This window comes from Manduca sexta, chromosome 20, assembly GCF_014839805.1.
Source record: "Manduca sexta isolate Smith_Timp_Sample1 chromosome 20, JHU_Msex_v1.0, whole genome shotgun sequence".
Classification (NCBI taxonomy): domain Eukaryota; kingdom Metazoa; phylum Arthropoda; class Insecta; order Lepidoptera; family Sphingidae; genus Manduca; species Manduca sexta.
The window spans coordinates 10,846,488-10,868,110 of record NC_051134.1 but is presented as its reverse complement, the minus strand read 5'-3'; the positions used below and the strand labels follow the sequence as shown (position 1 = coordinate 10,868,110).

Here is a 21,623-nt window from a genome sequence, read left to right as displayed (position 1 = left end):
AGTTTCATTTTCAATTTAGTAGTAAGAGTTGTTTTATTTATAAAATATTGTTGTAGTTCCAATGAATATAAATAGGCCGTGCTGATTACTAATCTAGCTCATACAAAGTTTCTGGTTGTAATCCATACTGCTTACTGTATAAAATTTATCCCTGTATATACTATAATTTTCTTATAGGCTCACTAGGGTCTAAGCCTGTTTCGCAGTGGTCATGAAGAAATATTTGATTTTTCATTTGTAAATTGTATCAACCTACAATGATCGAATACGGTCTGAGTAATTTTAATATTTAGCAGTCGAGACGCTTGGTGTCTTCTTAACGTGAGCTAAGGGCAAGGGAGCGGTTTGCGTAAAATTATTCATCCGACCTTAGTAGCTTAGTTAGGAGATGCCGCCTCTTTGGACGTAATTGGTACTGGCCATTATGCTCTGATTGTTTGAAACGGGTTCTCTTTGGAAACGGGCTTACGAATGTTATTATTACTTAAAAAAAAATTACGCCACTAATATTTCCATATTCCTATTATCCATATTATATCTAATTCTGTCTTCACTCCTCCCTCGCTGATCCTCGCACCTCATCCTACCGCATCGCCCGTGAAAGGCAACCGGAGCATCGCCTAGCATTCCGGACCTCCTCTTCGGTGTGCGTGTCGTGACTTTGATTGCAAGATCGGTGAGTAAATTTGCGCAGTATTACCTAGTAGCCCTTGCTCTCCTCCCTTGAGGGGCATGGTAGGTAGTGGCTACTCGGCTTTGTTTTTCCTTGGTCCTCCACCTTTCTTTTATATTTTCTCGTTGGTTGGGCTATTTACACACCCAACCATTTACTATTAAGTAGCTTAATTCGCTAAAATAAAAAAATACCAGTTTTTTATTGGCATGCGTTCTTTATTGAAATGGGTGTAGTATGAAGTAAAATCCGTCTATGGGCCAATCGGCCTCGGATTCTTCGGGTTCCTTACATAATAATATAATATACCTAATAATAATAATATCAGCCCTGTATTATATACTTACCCACTGCTGAGCATGGGCTCCTCTACTACTGAGAAGGATTAGGCCTTAGTCCACCACGCTGGCCTAGTGCGGATTGGTAGACTTCACATACCTTCGAAATTCCTATAGAGAACTTCCCAGATGTGCAGTTTTCCTCACGATGTTTTCCTTCACCGTTAAAGCGAACGATAAATTCACAAAGAATACACACATGATTTTTTAGAAAAGTCAGAGGTGTGCGCCCTTGGGATTTGAACCTGCGGACATTCGTCTTGGCAGTCCGTTCCACACCCAACTAGGCTATCGCCGCTTTTAACCTTACATGTAGGTTTTTTTTTTCCAAATGAATCATATAAGTTTTTATTTCTAAGTCAAGAAGGGAGTCAAGTGTTTCTCAAAGGGGGGGGGGTCGAGGTTCCGCTATTTGATACGTAGTTCGTCCCCGCCCCCACATGTAGGTATATACCATGGCTGTGGAGAAATCGGGTGCCGACTCAGAATATTTTTTATAATCTAAGGGGTGGCTATCTAAGAAAATATATCAGGATAGCAATACAACCATAATTTTTTACTAGATTTACGTAGAAGGTAGCCCCCAAACGTCAGCTAAAATTTAAAAATGGTCCGCGGTTGTTCCGTTTGAATTTATAGTGTTTGTGATAGTGAACCCTAGGCGCTATATGAGGGCAAAAAAGTCTTCTGTCCGAGGGATCGTGGGCAGAAGTACAGGCAGCGCGCGCACGCACCCATCCCATTATCGGGTCACAACCCCTTTATATTTCCCCTTCTTTTGTGTCCAGAGCTCAACTTAGCTCTGTCTATTAAAATAAATATCGTATGTTGATCTGTTGATTTATTGTTACTATGATAAAAAAATATTAAAAGACAAATAAACAAGTAATAAAATATTTATTGTAATCAAATACATTTATTTACAGGCAAGCATGTTCTGACTGAGTTGGAACGTTAGTTTTAAATGTAGCTATAAATAAAATACATGTTTCCATTTTAATATTGAGCAACAAAGTGGATCCTTTAAATCCGATCATAAAATAATTAAATTTTGGTGTCGCTATTTGATAGCCTCTTAATTTTAAATCTACTTAAAAAAATTACGTTATTAATCCATCTTATTTTTTATATTATTTATAATATTGCGGAAGGGCTGCTTACAATAAAATTAAGTATAATATTAAATTCTTTGCACATGAATAATGCTTGTTGACCCATCAGATTGGTTAGTGAATTTTGACAGCTGATGATATTTTAATCTGCTGGTAAAAATACTTTCACTAGTGTCGAAATTTTGAGTCAAAAATTTAAACCGAAGTAGTGTGTTTGTACGGTACACACTTAATTATGAGATAAGCCTCACTTAATTCACGTTATATTTAACAGTAAAAGTGTTTTTATGCTTGATTTCACCGGTAAAGGTGTTATATATATATATATGTTATATTATAATAGTTGATGTTTGCCAATTACTAGGTGTGATGTAGCTAGGTAACCAAGAGCCCGGGTGCAAAAAGCAAGTGTGTGTAACACGATAATATGTGGCCTTGACTGACACTAAAATCTAGGCAGTCAAGGTCTTTAATTTCACACTTTTGGTAATTTAGCAATAAAAGAGGTCCAACAGATTAAGCTAACAAAGGGGGGCCCTATTATGCACTACATGTGCCCTACGTTAGCTACCCTCTTGATTGCTGGTAGGTTCCACTGTGTAGCTAAGGCCATTGAAACAAACAGCCAAGATCCAGACGAATAAAAAGTACGTGAAACATATTTAATTAATTATCTGTATCTGGTAAATATCGGTTTCCTTAACAACAGACTAGGACTTTAATTTAAACTATAAGATTAGCATACGTGATTTTGTTCGTGCGACAAGGTCGAATAGTTTAAATTAATTGCGAATTGTAATATGTACTTATTTCTGGCCTTCAAACTATGGCGGCAATAAATACAGTTTTTAATGTTAGTTCAAATGTAATGTATTACTTATGTCAGGTATTTGGCACAACTAAATAATTGTGATTATAATAAAATGGAAATTACTTGTTACCTACAATAAGTTACTGAACTTAACAAGAAGTCTCTATAAACTATGTGACAGCGTTCGATTTAAAAAAAAAACACATTCAATTATCACTGCGGTAGTACCAAATCAGGGAAGCACAGTAATATTCTAATTACAAAGATGATTAAGTAGGTACTTGACTACTTCAGTAACCGCAATAATATATGCTTATAAAACATCTATCTATAAATACTCATTGCCACATCAGTCATAAATTCGTCCGTAAAAACATTGTCCAAACGTAAACACAGTTCATATGATTGTCAATTTGGCCACGCATGAGCAACAGCTGGGCACTTTAAGGGGCATGTCGGTCATCTGACCCTTGGGATCCAACGCCAACATGGTCCGGCGAACGTATTTCTGGATGCACCTCGCCTCATATCCCTGTTGGAAGCTCGCGAACTCCGCGCATGGTAATTGCTGACGGCTGGAAAAAAAAATCTAGTTTTACTAGTTTAATGGTGGTCCCCTGATGGTGAGCGACTACCGTCGACACATACTAACAACAGCATTTAAAATTACAAATCATTGCTGGATACTGTACTGCTTAAGCCGCCCTGGTGTAAGATAATAAGTCTCTTAATGCTCAGTAATTAAAGTGCATAATATAATTTCTTCAAATCGGAACACAACCACGCATGCAAGCTCCTGCTTGATGGCAGAAATACCTAAAGATCATGTACTAAATCTCTGTGAAGTTTATAAATAAATCAGTTTTGTCACATTTTATCTTCATTCTGGCGCCGTGGGCTAACGTCCTACGGTACAGAGCCCTCTCCGTTGAAGGACAAGTAATATTACCTACTCACAATGGAATAAAAACTCGTGTACGACAGACAATGATCTCCAATTAGATACAAATTAATGACGTCAAATGACGGGAGGGATTTCCGACATTCGTCATTAACGTTGTAAAGACATGATGGTAAGAAATAATAATGATATTTTGGGGGCTCGAACTATATTTAGGAGTACGTCTCTCGCCACGCAGCAGTGTACAACAATAGTTATGTTTCAGTTTGAAGGTCATTAATGCTTTATAATTCTTTAATTACTTAAACATATGATATGACGTTCGATATGGTTTATTGTCTCAAAGATTGGAATACACAAGGCTAGAGGAGATTAATATAAAGCAACTAGCTGGTCGTAAAATCTAACCGAAATTAATGCAAGTGTTTAAGAGTTTTTGATATCCCGGAGAACGAGCACGTGTTAATGTTACTGAGTACTTTGAAACTTTTGCATGTTAATATTCTTGGTGATATCATTGAATAGATAATTATACTACGTAGTGATATTGCCGTCACGCGAGCGATTTGTACGTCTCTACCTAAGGGCTCTATTATCAATAGAATTAACACAATAAACTTACTCGCAAATTTCAACTTTATAACCCTGTACTGGGTTTTCTTTTGAATTCACAACGAAGAACCAATTTCCATCTTTGTCTGGCGCTGCCTTGGGGTAAAAAATCTGCAACAAAGAGGATAAGTTCAAACGTTGATAAATAATTGAACGTCAAATAAAGTTATTGATATAAAAGAGAGAAAATAAGCATTTGGGTCACCTGATGGTAATACCATTTACTGACCATACCGTTCAATACTAGAGGGAATATTAATATGTCCTCAACCACACTGGACAGAAAAATTTTACCTTAAGGATTCAAAAGAAGTTCCGAATGTCGAATTCTAAGTGTTCATCGATCTAAATTCGATTCGAAGTTGACATTATTAAGTATTAACTCTTCCATATAGGTATTGTAAACAGGAAGTTATAAATATAAAGTATGAAAGAGAAGAGTTAGTTATCTGGTTAATAATCTTGCTAGATGTATGTGGAAAAATGAAACAAAAAACAGTTTTGTGTATTTACCTTTTCTCTAAAGCTACATAGTTCCATGTTGTCCTCCTGCGGACCCAACCTCTGGGCGATATCTGGAGTGTCTGATACGTCCAGTTCGTCTATTTGTAATACTTTTCCTTTGTCTCCAAGCTGAAATTAAAACAGAAATGTTTTGGATTTATTCAAATTATCGTATTTTGAAACGTTTAGGATTATTAATTAAACTATTGATGTTCTGATTCGAACTTAACAATGATCGCTAAAGATAAGAATTCGATAAGATACAAAGAAGTTTAAAATAATTAAAATATTGTTCGATTCAAATGAAAGCTTACTTGAATTTTAATCATATCTACCTTAATAAGACATCATTTGAACATCAATTATATCACTTTCTAAAGACAAGTAGTTTTTAATAAATTGAAACTTACTCGAGATATAATATTAGCTACGTGTTCTTCTGGGTAATTCGGTATACTGTCGCATATGCCGATTTTCTTGCATTCCTCTGGAACTTCGGGTACGTACGATCTTTCTGAAGTCGGACCGGGGAACACTACCCTATCATTCGACGAATCAATTTGACCTGTAAATTAACAAATAATATTCTTATCTTACTAATATAAATGTAAAAGTTTGTGATGATGTTTAGAGTGTTTGGATGTTTCTTAGTAGTAGATATCTAAACGCCGAAATCGTTAAGACATTTTATTTATTTGTACATTAAGTAGGTATTATTTCCTTTAATGAACTTGCAACACCTACACTGCCAAATATCTATTTCGAATGCCAAATACATCAACTAAGTAAAAGTACTCTGTAACTGGTTTATAAAGATGGTCAACTTTTAATAATTGTATTTGCTTTCATCAATAAACACTGGACCGGTAATTATGCACATCATTGCAAATTACCAGCGCCTCTCTCTGGCCTGATTACGTCAATTGAAATTTAACACGAATGGGAAAGTACTGCTAATTGAAGCGATCCAGGTGAAATTTGAATCAACTGCAGTTGGACTGTGGTCGATGAATATTCAGAATGTTAAAATATTCGTCTTAAAATCCTGTTTACCTTTGACTTAGGTTGTTTCACTTCAATAGTCTTTAGGTTTGAAAAGTTTGTTTTTATTGATAAAGACTTTGATAGTTTCTTTATTGAAAGCATTTACTATGAGCGGTTATTTATAAGTCAAACTTAGCAACGGGAAATTTGGCAGTTTACATTGATTTTTGAGATAATGATATTACCCAAGTCGATCTTGTTTTCATTCTATAAACAAAAATAGTTACGGAGCCGCACTGTCGTTTACTAAACTCTGTTTATATAAAATCTTTTAAACTACGCAATCGAGTCTGCGCATGTATTCGTAAAAGCAGGAAGTCAAAGTGACGTCAGAGTTTAAACACAGGACATTAAGGTAGACGATGCAGTCGGCATTAATGTATAATGTTATCGGCCGACCTTGGTATTCTTTAGTACTGGTTTATGAATTATGGAATAACATTTTATTTTGGTATATAAATTATTACAACTTTAAAAACAAAACTAGGTTTTCATCAACATTAAATTAATGTAATTGAAGACTTTCACACTGGCAGTATAAATTATGTATGTAATTAAAAAAAACAAATGTTCGATGACTGCTGCTGTGAGTTCTTTTTTAAATGGCTTTATGTCCATTGTGAATGTGAACAAAATTTGTGATAGTTTTGAGATCAGTAGACTAGCATGAGTCAGTGTAAATAAGGCGGAAAATGAGTGACACAGGTTTGCTATCGATATAAATCACTTTCGTTTTCGTAATGGCGTTTTTATAAACGTTTATCGCCTTTATCCTTAACGTTGTGCAATTAATTATTGCACAAACTGGTCATTGCTCTTTGGGAAACACGTGGGATAATGTTGATAAAAACGAAATCATGGTAATACCAGGCGAATTGCTCAATAATTTTATGCGCTAATAGTTTCATACTTTGATATATAATTTATAATATTGTACTGATTATAATTGTTTGCGGCTTCGCACGCAAAAGCGTTTTTTACGAAGTAAAAGTGAAGAAATGTTATTTAGAAAAACAAGCTTACTTTAAGTATAAACCTTATAAGTATTTGTAAGATTATAAAGGTTTAGTAGCATTTGCAGAGGTTATGCCAATTCGGTACAAGCGTTGCAATATGGAAGTATGTTAGTTTTTTAAATAATGAGTTAGCTTTACTAACCAATGTTTATTAGCTTTTGTTTCATCTTGTTTCATTATAATTAAATTTTATCACCATAAATAACTTTAATTCAAAGAAGCGAATTAAAAATAGCAAAATATGTTACGCGGTAACCTTGCCAAATTATAAATAATTATATTCGCGTTTAATTGTTCTGATTGTAATGCTCATTAATAATTATGAAATTATCTCTTCTGAGATAAAGTATATATTTTCTGATAAAGGAATTTTGTTTATAGGCCCTATAGATAACAGGTTAAGCACACAAAACACAAATCCAAAACATATATTCACGCATCATGCAAAAATTTGTTCCCATGCGAGGATTGAACTTGCGGCTTTTTGATTCACAATTAATTGTTTAAGGTCTAAAATGATTTGCTGGTGACCTCACCTCTCGTGGGTCGACACTTATTGACGGCATTGTACTCACCAATAGTTTCAGGGTAGTCAATTTCGCGTGCTATTGAAAGAAAAAAAAGATTTTAGGCCATATATACATTAGATGCAACGCGTGCGTTCCTAGAATGGTTTTGAGTGCGCTCTAAATGTTTTTAGATTTTATATATTAGGAAATAGAATGAAGCAAAAGAAGAAAGAAGGAACCGTTAAGATTGCGACCAAGCATCATAAATTATTAGTTATTATAAATGTTTCAAGATCCATGCAAACCGCGATTCAATATTATCTCTGCGCGTTTTTCAGGCGCACAAATTTTCTTTGTAAAATGAGTTTTTGGTTGAATCATATTTACTGTGCCCTTTAAATGCTTCCGAAGCGATTTAACAAAGCGTATAAGTACACCGTCTGCATAGATTCTTATGCTGGCACTATACTTGGCGTATTTGAGCGAATATTTGCTTTATTTGAATGATGTAACGTCAGCTCTGTTTAGAAAAATACAAAGTCGATATTGCTTTGCCCAATAGCCGCAAATGTTTTGACCAATACGCCAATATTTTGCCAGCATCATGATGAATTTCAGTGTGAATTTGTCACTTACTTCTCCTATTAGTAATACAGGGTTTCGGAGGGTTATTCAATATCTTATATGAACCATTCTCGGCACGTTGTCTCGGTTCTTCTAGTCTCGAACTGTGTCTTCTTCTCTCTTCTGCTTGTATCCTCTGGGTCTCGCTGTAGACCGGGAGAGACCTCTCGTTTGTTCTTAAATGTTCGTATTGTGCTGACCGTCCTGCTATCCGTCTGTCAGGTTGTTCGTATACTTGACTATCGTACGACGGATATTGTGATGCGAAACTGAAGCAGTCTTTGCATTTGTATGCTGATGTTGACATCTGGAATTAACGAAACGTCGGTTAAATATATTAATGCGTTATAAAGTTGTGTAAATTACTGGTATGTTTGTGTAATCCAAGGTCGGATGTACGAAGGTTGGTTTGTCTTCCATGTAAAAATATTGGTGCGTTCATTATTGTCTCTATCATCACTACATAGTATAAAACAAAGTGGCTTTCTCTGTCCCTATGTCCCTTTGTATGCTTTAATCTTTAAAACTACGCAACGGATTTTCATGCGGTTTTTTTTTAATAGATAGAGTGATTCAAGAGGAAGGTTTATATGTATAATAACATCCATTAAATAGTGAAGAAATACTGTTATTTTGTTATGTTATACCCGTGCGAAGCCAGAGCGGGCCGCTATGTTTTTATATACAACGTTCACAGTTTTTCTGTAGTGTATTTAGTATCAGCATTGCACCCGTACGAAGCCGGGGCGGGTCGCTAGTAATGATATATGGAATTGAGGTTTAATTACTGATGTTAACATTATTTATATATTGTAACGGACTCTTCTTTGGATATGCATTTATTTCTCATTAAACTATCCATTGTAAAAAAATGTGACACATATAAGGCATTTGAAAATCATCATCATCAGCCGTAGGATGTCTGCTATTAAACATTGGGTCTCATCCAAAGACTTCCAGATCGAACTATTGGAAGCGACCCGCATCCAGTGATCTCCTGCGACTTTTATGAGGTCATCTGTCCACCTCGTAGGTCGACGTCCGACGTCTTTGTATTTGAATAATATTTTATAAAGCGATTTTTGTCATTGGACGAACGTTCTACAAATCTATTAGTCTTATCTGTTATATATGAATCAGAATTATGAGGTTGTTTTAATGGCTACCATTAATTATACTTTATCATCTGTAGCGTGATTAGCACGTAGCTAGATAAAAGGAAAAATAATAATACAATTTAATAGAATGAAAACTTTATTTGTTAGTTTCATAGTAAAAATATCAATTATTTTTATAGGACTTTAACATTATTCTTAATGTAGGTTTAATACTTAATGAGATAAACAACTAGAGACTTGAGTAAGTCCTAGTATGCATAATCCAATAGAGAAAGGTTTTAGGTATAGATGCTATATTTTAACTTGACTATTTATTATTGAACTTTTGGAAGGAAGAGACCATGGGGTGTGTAGAGGATAAAAGGTGTGGCGATGGTTACTAATGAACAAAAACAAAAACTGTATGGTAAATAATATAAAATTATTGTCATAACATTTAATGATAATTATAATTTAATTTAATGTATATTGTGTTATCAACAAATTTTAATGAGATCATTAAGTCTTATCTAATAGATTTTAGATCTAAACTATTAAAAATTTATTTGAGGAACTATCGTATTTTTAACCAAACAAAAGTATTTTATAACTTGTTTATTTTTTGTATTAGTTAGACTAAATTATGTACGTGCTGATAGCTTTATGAGAAGAAAAAAATACTGAAACGTTTAACCAATAGTTATTTAAATTATGGTTAGCGATAAAGTTTCCGTGACGAATATAAATTTTAGCGACCCGAGACGAGAAGTCACAACCCACAATCAAAATTAATCCTTATTTCTTTTAAAAAACTCTACGTCGACGACTTTTTTTCCGGTGTTAAGACATATTTTATATGCGCCCGGATAGCGACCACCGTACGCAAGGTGTTAAAACTCGCCATAATGGCCCAAGTAAGCGTGTCGCGTTCCGGGATCAGCCTGTGTATATCCAGTTCCAATAGGTCATAATTGTATCAACTGTTGAGGGGTAATCATCTCTCGTCAGTCGACATTATATTAGACCCACTCCGCTTACCATCAGGTGCAGTAAGGTCACTGTGCTGGGCGTGTAGAAAAAATATAACTTTTTATTAAAAGACTTCTTCATATTACGACCTTTTGCATTAGGTACAGGCTTTAACATTATTCGTTTTCCTTTCATTAAAATTTGCTGTAGCCATTTTTATATGCTGCGTGCGTAAATATTCTACATATTATACATCTTAATGACATTTTTATGATAAACTCTTGTAATGGGTAGGTCAATAACTCTCTTAATTATTCAGAAGTTGACGCAAACAATGTTATGGAAACTTCGAAGAAACAAACCTTTAGATTACCGTTTATTGGAAATATACGTGGATAAATTACTAGTTAATTCTTTTAAATGTGCCCTGCAGACACTGTTTCGTGGAATACAGGTACATATTCAAGTGATATAAAATTGTGTTAATAAAGCGTTGTGTCTTATTTCAAGTTAATATAATATTTTGAAGGACAGGATAACTATAATCATGTACTTGGAGAATATGCTATAGTGTACGATAAACTTTAAAGCTATCGAACGAATTTAGATTAAATTGGGTATGGGACTTGGGAAGGACATAGGCTACATTTTGATCACAGGAAAAATATGACGGGCCTATTATTCAGGAAAAACACTTTCATATGAGCAAAACCGCGAGCAAAAAAACACTAATAAAACAAAATCCCTTCAACTTATATCCAAACATTCAGTTTTAATCTCGGTTGGGTGATATTATGGCCTCTCGTTTACGGCTGCATTGTCGGCACAGTACAATAAATTCGCTTTATGCAAATAAAGAAACATATCACGTAATTTGCTATTGCCTTAGATTTATGATTAAATTATACAACAGTTTAGTTACATTATGGAGGAATGTAGATTATCATTGTGAAGTTTATGCGTTCTTGGTGATGTTGACCTGTCTGTTTACTTTGATACAGATTGGTTGAAATGGTATCGTGATAAGGTATTTAGAAAGTTCAATTTACAAAGCAAAGATGAGCCGCAGGAGAATGTTATGTTTTTGTAAGCTTAACTTTTTAAGTCAACTTATTAGGGTATCATGTGAAATATTATTATTATTTTAAATAATTATATTTTAAAACTTTTAAAGCATGAGGCATTCCAGGAAAATGCTTTTGTCCTGGCAAATGTTCGTGGAACCGGATTTTGTTTTTGATTACTGTAATAATTTGCCTTTGTGATGAAGTTTTCCTGCTCATAGAAGTATTGGGAACACAATAAAACGTAAAATTCTTTCCAATTTCCCGGGATTTAACCTATTGTTACGAGAATGGGTGGTTCAATACAGTAATTGCAACATATTTTATTTGCCATATATGTATGAGAATTGGATTGTTTTGAGATAGGTACACATTGGTTTGAGTTTAATAGGTATTGATTTACGTAACTAAATAAATTGTTAAGTATTATTCACGTTTCGTGTCAAACATTTATCGTATATGACGCTTATAGGATTCACGAGTAGAGAAACGGTTATAAATATTATTTATTTTATTGACTACTCTGAATGTGATGGTAGGTGCAGTGTAGTTCAAATAATTTGACTAATAAGAATAGTAGATAATTCTTAATTGCCGCTAGATTTAATCTTTTTTATTCACGATCGAAGAACGGAGGGTGTTATAAGCTGAAGGTGTGCATCTATGTGTGTGTATCAGTGGCGAAGAGTGAAATTTTCCGAAAGAGAATCCGATGCAACATATAGGTACTAATATGCAAGAATAGGGTCCACAAATTGTTTTAATAACAGTTAGATTTTATATAATGTCTATTTCTGCCGAGAAGCGTCAGTGCGTAGTCACTGTTATGTTCCGGTTTGAAGGACATTGTAGCCAGTGTAACTTAACATCTCATGTCCCAGGACGGCGAGCGCAGTGGAATATCAAACAATAATTGAATTTTGTAAATCGTTGAATACCAAAATTCGAGGTGTTGGATGGTGTTTCTACTGTTTATGGGCGGTCGTATCGCTTACCATCAAACAAACGGCAGCCTCGTCTCGTTATTCAAAGCAATAAAAAAACAAAACAAATTTTGAAGGGGAAGAAGGCACGAATCGAGTCACATGTACCTTTCGCCATTGCTGTGTCTCCTAAATGTATATATACGGCTCCCAAACAAATGGACCAATTTGATGTGTTTTTTAGTTTGTTTCAGCTATAATTTACGAAGATCTATTCAGGATTTTGAAGATCATCAGCACTTTTCCTACTTTCACAATATCAGATTTGAATTTGGTGTATTTCACTTCAGCAGTGTTTTCTTGAATGTAGCTATATTGACTAATTCGTGGGAGGGAGCGATGTTGGTGAGTATTGCACCATGTTGGTAGTCGGGTGTCTTGCAACTTGACACTTTCCTCTTTCCTCACCGCTCCTTCATACAAGAAGGCAACTAGGAAAATTCTAAAATTAATAAGTTGCGAGGAAAGCAACGTGAGGAAACCTGCATATTTGAGAAGTTCTCTATAGGAATTTCGAAGGTATGTGAAGTCTACCAATCCGTAGTAGGCCAGCGTGGTGGACTAATAAGGCCTAATCTCTCTCAGTAGTAGAGGAGGCCCGTGCTCAGCAGTGGGTAAGTATATAATACAGGCCTGATAATAATAATAAGTAGCGAAAGTCATCGTTTATAGATATAATATGCGCCGTTCTATTGAAGTCATGTTAGCACCGTAGAACGTGTTACAACTATTGTGAAATCACAATAGTTTTAAAATGTTCTACAATATTCAGCTGATAACAAAACCCATCCGAAACAATTAGCAACAATGTTTAATAAAAAACGACAAAAATATTACGTTATAGAAATATAAAAGCAAAAAATAAGATGTAATTAAGAAACCATTAAATGAGCCGCTTAAGACTACGTACTGCGTGAAACAAGCAAATAAGTGGGTAAGCAAGGTTATATCAGTTAGGGTTGTCACTCGTGTCCATATTCGCGCTTACGTACTTTCACCTGGCGAGAATGGATGGCAAAAATTATAGAAAACTTAATGATGGAAACTATTTGTCACGACTGATTTGTTTAGACATTTAGGGTGTCAATATGCCTGTAGCTACGTTGTTGGTTGAAATATTGACTAATTTACCTTTATCTTCTTATTTTAGTCTTAGGGAGGTCCCGATAAACGTTTAGGGAATAACTGGTGCTTAGTTGATTACAAGCGAAAAAAAATTAAAGGCTTTACTCTGTCCGGGGGGAATTGTCATTTTTCAACAGATACGAGGCAGAAGACCGAAAAGTGTTATGCTTCTACTGATCTGTTTTTGAACTGTTTAACCAAATTTACGGTTTAACCAAATTCATATTTCAACTGAGCCTGCATTAGACATGTCGGAACATCTCAAATTAACCTCTTTTTCGTTTATCTTGTGGTTGTGCATCTACAATTGTAGTAAAAATTTTATAAAATAATACATGTTAAATAATAAAAGGTGGCAACCCTAGCTTACACATGTAATTTAAATATCATTAGATAGACGCGCCTGAAATTAGTTCGACGCTTGGGAATACCCTATTTATGACGCTCTGGGTGTTAGGATTAAGCATATTTAGAGACTATTTAAAATAATAAACCTTTATTTAGCAGGTACTTGATTTGGTAGTCTGAAAAACGATCACCATCGGTCGTGTCATGTCTTAATTGCTTTGTTAGATTGCTATGCGTAAGGATAGGCTGTATTATTCCAAGAAATCGCGACTCGCAAATTTGACATTAAAAATCAAATTAGCACTAAGGCTTAGGAATCTATGTAAATGTCCTTATTGACTTGATATTGCTATTTACGGCTAAATTGAAGAAAAATAATACATAGTTTGTAATAATTCCACATTTCAAGAAAAATATAAACGCGTTTCTGCGGTATCTAAACGTGATATTATTAGGGGTGTTAGAACATAAAAATAAATATACAGGTTCATTTGCGTTAATAAATGAAAGCATTCGTCTTTACTTCTGCTAACATTGTGTCCAGCATAATCCAGGAATAACTTATTGATTTTTTGATCATGTTGTAGTTTATTTTTTGAGCATGTGTAAATATTGTGTTTGCGGGAGTATATTTTCGATTGAAAATGTAATCTTAATTCTGCAAGGAATTATTTTAGAGTCGTCTATCGTATAAGTTGCACTAGACAGTGTTAAATTAAAACTACTTTTTATTAATATTTATTGTGTTCGAAATTTACACTTTTTTATTTTACATTTATAGTTTGAGTAACATATTGTAAAGTGTTATTTCCAAGAAGATAACACTACAAAAAATCACTCGAACTGTGAATGTAAAATTGTGGTTTCATTTAACTCAATATCAAAATGACCTTGTATAATTTTTTTTCATTAAGAATGTCTTTAAGTTGAAGAATACTTGTTTGTTGATAATCGTTGGTTAATATCTATAGTTAACAAAGTATCGAGGTTTATATGTTAATTTATCTTTTTATGGTCTACGTTAATAAATGATGTCATTTAATAATTAATATGAGCGGCTTAATATCAGTTCCGAGAACTGAAATGCTTTAAGTTAATCGTTAAATTTTACAACACAAAAGGAATTTGCTTTATGTATAGCATATTGTGTACAACAAATAACAGTATATGCATTAAATGTCTAAGCGGGCGGCGATGGCGTTGTGGGTGTGGCACGGACTGCGGAGACGAATGTCCGCAACTTCAAAACACAAGAGCACACATTTCTGACGTTTCTAAAATTATGTGTGTATTTTTTGTGAATTATCGTTTGCTTTAACGATGAAGAAAAACGTCGTGAGGAAGAAAAATTCTATGTAGGAACTTCGATGGTGGGTGAAGTCTACCAATTCGCACTAGGCCAGCGTGGTGGACGCTTAATCCTTCTTAGTAGCAGAGGAGGTCCGTGCCTAGCAGTGGGACAGTATATAAAACAGGGCTGATATTATTATAATATTATTAATTATTAAATATCTAATAAAACATTTGATTAATGACAACCCTATCCATACATATTTGCGATGCATGATTTAATTACTCGCAACATAATATATGCGATAAAGAAAGTGACAGTAAACATAAAGACGCTTTTACAAACAGTATGCCAACGGTACTTGCGTAAAGGCCTAATCAAAAAGGTTTCAATATTATTACTTATAAAAATAAAATGAACTCTTTTGTGTTACGCTGCTTTTCTTCAAGAGTGTTACGTGCTTACAAAGTATGTGTTAGTAGCGTTGGTACAAATATTTGTCCAGAATAAGCAGTATAATGTTTTTGCATAATTTTTGGGTATTGGAGCGATGGCCTTGGGACATTTAAATGGTGAATGAGCAAGTGAGTTACACGATACACAAAATGTAGTGTGAAATATCTAATTCATTGCTCTCAAGAAATATAGTGTAAACATAGTAGACTGTAAACATAGGAACTTGATATCTGATCTATTTTCTGCTTTGAACTGATTAGCCAGACATTTATATTTATTGCCAAAAACAAGAACTTCATAATTATTAATGTCAGAGTTCTTAACTATAGATTTTAGATCCTAATATAAAATCAATGTCAACGCTATAACCAACGGAATAGCTGTAAATTTCGCGATCACTCGTCAACAAATGGCTGAAACAGGCAGACAAATATGAAATAACGAGGTGAATTCTAATGAGAACCTGTTTCGCAATATCCGAGAATTTAAAAGCTATATGCCTCGGTGGCGTAGTTGTACTGCATGCGTGGAAAGACAGCGCTCTGAGGTCCTGGGCTCGAATTCCAGGTCGGGCAAAGTGATATTTGGGATTTTCTGCTCAGTATCAGCCCGACGTCTGGAATTTATGCTCGATATGGCGATAGGCTCGCCTCCTATTACATCATGGGACGGACCACACTTGGCGAAAAGTGGTAGTCCTGGTTGCGCCTCTGCATACTTCTGTTATAAATGCGTGATGTTGTATGTGTGTGTAAAACCCACATAACGTTAATGATTCGTCCAGAATCGGTTGTTAACTTTTAACAAAAGGTCTGACAATGACTCCTTTTAACTCCAAATATCATCGTATTTTTAAGTGCTTGTTTCGCGATGTCTGATTAATGATAATCGACGAATGTAATAAGGCGACCAAATATAAAACTAAAGCTCCCAAATAAATGGTAAACAAAAGAGTACATACAACAATAACAGTCTAACACGCAAAATGGCTTATAACACCTGAAAATTTTGGAGCCGGTTTGACAAGTGTTATATTTTGGAAAGTACGGTTTCTATTCGGGGCTAATATTATTGTTCTAAGAATAAACATAGTCCTCGACGTTGTGAACTAGGTGTTAACACCTCTAAATAAGACTGCCTTGACTGATATAGTATTTGGTGAACCACCGGTACTAAATAATAAGTACGCTTAGAACCGTTAGGAATATCTACGTAGAATTGTCTGGTAAAACCAATTTTATGGAGAGAAAAGTATTTTAGGGATGTATACCGTGTATCCAAGGAAAGAATATGTAGTAATTTTTTTATGTGCACGTAATAGTGACCACACTGTACATGATGGTAAGTGAAGTCTGGTTTAATAGAATGTAAACTGACGAAAGACGAATACCCCTCGGCAGTCGAACCGGCTATATTCAAGTTAATCCCGGAACGCAACACCCTTACGTGGGCGTGGTGTACGGTAGTCGCTATCGGCGCGGATATAAAATATATCCTGCAACCAGCAACCCTCCTCAAACGAAAAAAACGATTACAGTAAAATGAAACTGTATAAATTTTGTTTTTCTGTCAGCTTTACTTTCGTTTGTAAGCATTAAACCTCATTATTTATTCACCTTTAACCAGTTTTCATTACGTAGCATGCCATGTTTGAAGGCGTTATTTTTAATCAAGCTATTATAAAAAGAAGGCCTCATTTACGGTCAGCTCCTTACCAAGTTCAAACTGAGGAAAGAGGTCTAGAGCCTTTGATTTTATTTATTTTCGCTACATATTATTTAGTATCTGTAAAAACTAATAGAATAATAACTGCTTCTAAATGGTCTCTCTTAAAACTGATATGGCGTTTTCCTTCTACTTCGGATGTATTGATCCATTTACTATATATGTATGATGAATCATCATTACGTAAGAGATTGACGATTACAACATTAATCAGGACAAGGTCGTTATCTTATGACGTAGGCGCCTGCATTGATTATTTATTGTGGAAGCGATTTAAATATTGAGTCCATACGGAATTAGATGTTAAATAACCAGAATAAAACAATTTCTAACGAAGCCATTAATGATTTGAAACACCAGAAATATATCAGAGACATGCCTTATGCTAGAGAAAGTTTGATCAAGAATTTGATTCCAATTGGTGTGATGTGTTATGAATATTAAGACTAGAATTCGCAAATAATTAAAATTCACTATTGAGAACAAATAGAAAAGAGCCTTAAGTCTGAAACGTTGGGAGAAAAATGAAATATAGAGATCCGAAAACTAGTCTTATTTTGATAGATCAAAGAAGTTTTTTGGACTTCTGGAGATGCGTAGATATAAATAGTTTTAGGCTAAAATAGATGATAAATAGATAATTTATCAATGAAAATTTGTTGCTAAGACGTTTGTACCTATTAAATTATTCATTAACAAGTATAGTTCCTATCTCTCAATGTTCCTATCATACTCAGACAACTAAAAAGAAAATGTAAACAAATACTTAAGTTGTTTTTAGTTATCTCTATAATGGTGTAATTGACAAATCTGAACAATTTAACATTCACTTTAATACGGAACGTACATCTTGTTTTTTTTAATTTTGTCCAATTAGGTATGTTTTATGGAATGTACTATTTAACTGCATTTAAACAACTACTTAATAAGCTAGCAAGCATAATATACAGATAGAATTACAATGACAAAAACTAAACGGATAACATTATAAATGGGCAGATTTCGATGATGCACACGAATTCATAATGAAGTTTTATTAACACCGGTTGGCAGCTCATTTTATTGCATGATTATAAGCCGGATCTTTAGGCAGATCTTTAGGCAAATATGCGAGAATTTGTTACATTTAGAAATATCTTCGCATGTAATCATTATGATATGAATTATTGGAATTCCGAAGTGTTTTGGAGTTTCAAGAAAATGGTTTAATTATTGAAATGTTTGGACGTATATAGGGAAATGGAGATTGAGCCATTCTAGCTAAAATTTAGATGCCCAGGTCACCTGGTTTCCTAAAATCTGTGACGTATGACCAAAACGTTTGTTCCGAGGGTACGCTTAGCTGCTTACGAGCGATACACTAACGGTCAGCCACGAATTGTAAACAGAATTCCCTGTATTGTTCCCAGAGTATGCACCTCATACTTCTTTGAGTTAGAAAATTATCACTCGGTTAATTTCTTTAAACATATTGATCATGCAAGCATACCTGAGAATTTTTGGAAGTTATGTGAAATGTAAGGCTTTAGTTTCTATGTTACATGTTATTTTAACAGTGCGTAACAAGCACTTGAAGCACCACGTCGTGTTTAAGACAATAGTAATTGGCATACAAGGTATCATTCCTAATTTTACGAATATAACGTAACATGTTCGTGTTATGAGTTTACTGTCATGGACTATAAGCCCTTGCTTTTATTAAGCCAGCATAGTAAATACATACATGATCAACTATTTGAAGGCTTTGTCTACGAAATTTTAATACAGATTCGATGTTTGTTGCACTTTGTTAATTATTAATAGCAATAACGATCATAAATTTAATTGTTCAGATTACCTCATTTATCGAACTTGTTTATTAATTTAATACATAAATGTGACTAGTTTCAACACAATACTCTACTGGAAATTTTTGTATTTATATGACGAATCAATCGGTAGAACGTGAACGTAATGAGGTAAATGAAATCTTACTAAAAATAATCCAATCTGCATACATTTTAATGATTAGTTTCTATGGTAAATTCTATTCAGTATCAGCCCGTAGTTTTGAATTAGTGCCCGACATAGCGATAGGCTCGCTTCCTATCACATCATGGAACGAAATACACACGTTGGAAAATAGGAGCACCAGTAGTGCCGGTGCCAACCCCTTCGAGGACCAAAGGCTTGTGTGCGTGTGTAGTTAATTTATAATTATTTTTTGTTAAACCAGTTTCAATATCGTTATAGGAATTTCGTTTATTAAGTTAGGTATGTTTTGCTGTTTGGAATTTATCAGCAACGTTATCAATTGCATCGTTAATGAAGTGGTATTTCCTCAAACCCGCTTAATCGCTTGTTAGGTTCTATCATTTGAATATTTAAAATACTTTTTTCCTTTGCCATAAAATCATTCTATATTTATTAACGAATATAGGAAATGATCTGTATACAATCGTTGGAAACTCAATTTGCTTTGTGCCGGTGTATAATTCTTAGTCGTATTTAATTGTTATTAAAATATCATAATTGCGGAAAGAAGCAAGAACTATAAATCAATTGCCTACTTTATTGTCAAGCATAGTAATTAAATTAAACAGAAAAAGAAAAAAGACAAGTTTTAACAATGTACACAAACTGAAACGGTCGCGTTCACGGCTATAAAAAAAAAATGTTAAGACCAATCTCGAACGCCTTTCTCTTCTTCCGCACGCGAGCATTTTCATACAAACATGCACTTGCAAAATTCACATTAAAGCTATTTACGTCCTTGATTAAGCAGTAACACTTACAACGAAGAGCCAAACGAGTAAATGCTGGATCCAGGCCATAACTATATGTCACAAGTCACTTATAACACCAAAAACATATTCACCTAACCGGTACAAGCGCGTTGTTAGCTTACTGGTCACTTTATAGTTGCATATCGGACGTGCGGCATTATTTACGTGGTGTAGTGATGTGCCGCGGCTATCGATGGCGACACATGCACCTGACTCGACTGGTGTGTGGCTACTGACTGACTCTCGACCAACCTGTCCGTCAGACGTTAATACGCCCAGACTAACCAGACCTCCACTTTCGCGACAAAATCCCCCGCTGTTGATAATTTATCGTTAATATCGCGGGGCGCGGTGGCTCCACCTACATTGGTTCTTGCATTGTTTATGTAAACGTTGACCATTTCCAAGTTCAAAGTTCACCGCCGTAATTGGATACTATTGTGTTAATGTATAGTATTTAATTACGAATCAGCGGCAGGTATAACTTGTGTGTTTGTAAATGAACAGCTGTGGTAACTTAATGTATGTGCATTTGTCTTTAAGAGAAACTAGTTATAAATTTTAACGTGCAATGCGAATGGCTGTTTATTTAACATACTTTTGCTTATACCACGACGAACTTATGATTTCATGGAAATTCTCTGTATACATTATTTCTTGTTTCTTGATATGCGTGTGGTAGTTCTTATTGGATCATTATAAGAAACGTAATTATGTGTTATTGAATAAATTTGATTGAATTGTTTATTAGCGCTCGCTATATGTAAACCTTAAACCTTTTTGTGTATGTACCTGCAACAGGTAGGTCTTAAAGTTAACAATATTTGTTATGTTTGCTTTTAAAATTATGATCGTCATCGTATAAATAGCTCTTGAATAAGCTAATTAGTATTAATTTGTTAATTTGTAAGGCAATGATCGGCCATACTGCAAAGTATTTTTTACGACATAGTAGGATTTTTACTGGCAGTAGGTCTGTCATATGTGAGTTCATCTAGGTAGGTATCACCGCAATCTCTATTTCTGCCGCCAAGCATCAATGTGTAGTCTTGTATTCCGGTTTGAAGGACATTTTAGCCAGTGTAACTACTGGACATTATTATGTCCAGTAGTTAGTTCTAGTTAATCTTATTAGATTTGACATCTTATGCCCCAGGATGGCGAGCTCACTGGAATATCAAACAGTACTTTGTAATTCACTGCCTCGGTGGCGTAGTTGTATTGCATGTCCGGTACAATAGCGCTCTGAGGTCCTGGGTTCGAATCCCGGGTCGGGCAAAGTGATATTTGGGTTTTTCTGCTCAGTATCAGCCCGGAGTCTGGAATTTGTGCCCGATATGGCGATAGGCTCGCCCCTATCACATCATGGGACGGAACATACTTGGCGAAAAGTGGGTGCCCTAGTTGCGCCTCTGCATACCCCTTTGGGGATAAATGCGTGATGTTATGTATGTATGTATGTACTTTGTAATTCAAAGTGTTGGATGGTATTTCTACTGTTTATGGACGGTAGTATCGCTTACCAGCAGCCGAACGACAAGCACGTCTCGTCATTCAAAGCAATAATAAAATCGTTTAGTATACAAAAGTAAATAAAGTAACCTGCAGATCACCTATATTTTAAGGGCCACGTATGCCCGAAACAGTTACAAGTAA

The 21,623-nt window shown here is 34.8% G+C and overlaps 1 protein-coding gene across 4 annotated transcripts; it reads right to left on the bottom strand.

The window, feature by feature from the left end:
- Positions 1–1,891: 1,891 nt before the first annotated feature.
- LOC115440684 (protein spaetzle) lies at positions 1,892–20,195 on the bottom strand. Of its 4 annotated transcripts, none has more exons than XM_037440714.1 (7): positions 19,977–20,195; positions 8,157–8,451; positions 7,548–7,616; positions 5,362–5,516; positions 4,961–5,080; positions 4,458–4,558; positions 1,892–3,509 (listed from the first exon to the last, which is right to left on the bottom strand). In XM_037440714.1, exons 1-7 carry the CDS (start codon positions 20,013–20,015, stop codon positions 3,332–3,334), a joined length of 957 nt encoding a protein of 318 aa, XP_037296611.1. In that variant the 5' UTR covers positions 20,016–20,195; the 3' UTR covers positions 1,892–3,331. The 4 variants fall into 4 exon arrangements, with proteins under 4 accessions (XP_037296611.1, XP_030020953.1, XP_037296612.1 ...); XM_030165093.2 differs by having other exon boundaries at positions 7,587–7,616; XM_037440715.1 differs by having other exon boundaries at positions 20,060–20,195.
- Between the last annotated feature and the right edge of the window lie 1,428 nt (positions 20,196–21,623).

What these genes read in the sequence shown, in the direction of transcription:
- LOC115440684 (XM_037440714.1), bottom strand. Translation starts at nt 20,015, where the DNA reads ATGGCCTGGATCCAGCATTTACTCGTTTGGCTCTTCGTT. An exon ending in TACTCGTTTGGCTCTTCGTT is followed by an intron (nt 8,452 to 19,976) that starts GTAAGTGTTACT and finishes CGTTAATTCCAG; the next exon opens with ATGTCAACATCAGCATACAA. An exon ending in TATAAAGTTGAAATTTGCGA is followed by an intron (nt 3,510 to 4,457) that starts GTAAGTTTATTG and finishes TTTTTTTTCCAG; the next exon opens with CCGTCAGCAATTACCATGCG.